This window comes from Arachis ipaensis, chromosome B03 (assembly GCF_000816755.2).
Source record: "Arachis ipaensis cultivar K30076 chromosome B03, Araip1.1, whole genome shotgun sequence".
NCBI classification, from domain to species: Eukaryota; Viridiplantae; Streptophyta; class Magnoliopsida; order Fabales; family Fabaceae; genus Arachis; species Arachis ipaensis.
In genome coordinates, this window is record NC_029787.2 from 82,027,490 (window position 1) to 82,029,237 (window position 1,748).

At 34.6% G+C, this 1,748-nt stretch overlaps 1 protein-coding gene across 1 annotated transcript in view; it reads right to left on the reverse strand.

The window, feature by feature from the left end:
* Positions 407-1,748, reverse strand: part of LOC107634514 (1-aminocyclopropane-1-carboxylate synthase 7-like) — a 2,140-nt gene continuing 798 nt past the window's right edge. The window contains exon 3 of the mRNA XM_016337974.2: positions 407-1,548. Coding sequence (XP_016193460.1) covers positions 672-1,548 — 877 coding nt within the window. The 3' untranslated portion in view covers positions 407-671. The remainder of the gene's footprint in view (positions 1,549-1,748) is intronic.

Genomic DNA, 1,748 nt, shown 5'->3' on the forward strand with positions numbered 1-1,748 from the left:
CTTAAAAAATAGGATAAAAATATTATTTATATACTAAAATTAACTACTAATATATTTATATATAAATATATATTTTATTTAATTTAATTTTAATATATATATTTATATTTTAATAAATATTTTATATTAGTATCTAATTTAATGTGTACCTAACATGATTATGTATATACTTTTATTATTCGTGTAAAATGTTGTCGTGGCATGAATGGTGCATTTTGTTTTTGGAGTGAATTGTGATTTTTATTGGACTAGTAGATTAAATGAATTGAATTAATAGTTAAAAATAATAATAAAAAATAATAAATTATACCGAGACTCGACTCGAGCATTTTTTTTTATATTCCAACGTCATTTCATAGTCAATATTTCTATATATAAACTGTAGATAGATAAGATCTATTTTCATTATTGATCAGCAATATAATTCCAAAACAAAAGTAGCACTAGAGTTACAAGAAACTTGCTTAAGCAGTAAAGCAAGCAAACAAATACAACCAATGACAATTATTAAGATGAAAAGTAATAATATGCTTTACAGTATTAATTAAGTACCCGGCCATTTACCCCTCCAAAGAATTGATCAAAATGGCCCGAAGGAATTAACAAGTGTACCATTTATCAAAAAGTTAAGGGACTAATTAATCATGAAGTATATGTATAGTATAGAGTCGTCAATTAGAACCAGCTGTGAGAGTGTGAGTCCTTATTTTATCTACGAAGTTACGTATTCTTTCGAGTGCAACTTGGAGGGTGTTCTCAGACATGTTTGCAAAGCAAACCCTGAACCAACCTGGTTCGGAACAATGGCATGAAGACCCTGGCGATATATTGAGCTTCACTTGATGAATAATCGCATTCCATAGCTTAAGTTCACCTTCCTTGGTTGCCTTCTCAAGCAACGGACTCATATTCATCCAACAAAACAATCCTCCATTACCTTTCAAGCACTCAATCCCATTGCTCCTCAACCCTTCAATGATCATCTCGTAGCGCTTCCTCAGTCTCTCTCTGTTGGTCCTAATGTAGAGCTCCGTGAAGTCCTTATCCGATAACATGGAAGCCAAGAGATGCTGCGTCTGAGAGGATATCAGTGTGAAACTCGACATCCGCCTCGCGGTCGTAACCACCTTATCGTTGTAAGAATAAATGGTTCCCACTCTGAAGCCGGGGAGTCCAAGATCCTTCGAGAGGCTATAAACAATGTGAACTCTTTCAGCATCTTTGTAATTGCGTGCTTCCAGGATCTCCGCAACGCTCACGAACTCTGATGGAGAGAACACTGAGCCTGAGTAGATCTCGTCGGAAACCAGGTGGATGTTCTTGCGAGTAACAAACTCCAGAATTTGCTCCAGAACTGAGCGCTCTATGGTTGCACCTAATGGGTTTGAGGGGTTTGTAATTAGCACTCCTCTCACCTTTGTGTTCATAGATTCTGCTTCTTTGTATGCGCCTTCTAACGCTTCTGGAGTGATTTGGAAGTTGTTGGAGCTGTCGCAGTGAATTGGAACTATCTTCACCCCAGTCCTCCACCTCAAATCTCTATCAAATCTGTAGAATCGTCACAATTAGATTCTTCTAGCTAAAACTTACGTTCCAAAAATTAAAAAGAAAAAATGACCCCATATTTTTTTATAGTCGGGTACTGTAGTAACTATAATAATTATGCAAGTGTTGACAAAATTAAATTTATATATATTTTTTATTTTGATAATATTTTTTAAAATGTTATAATCATGATAATCACTGTA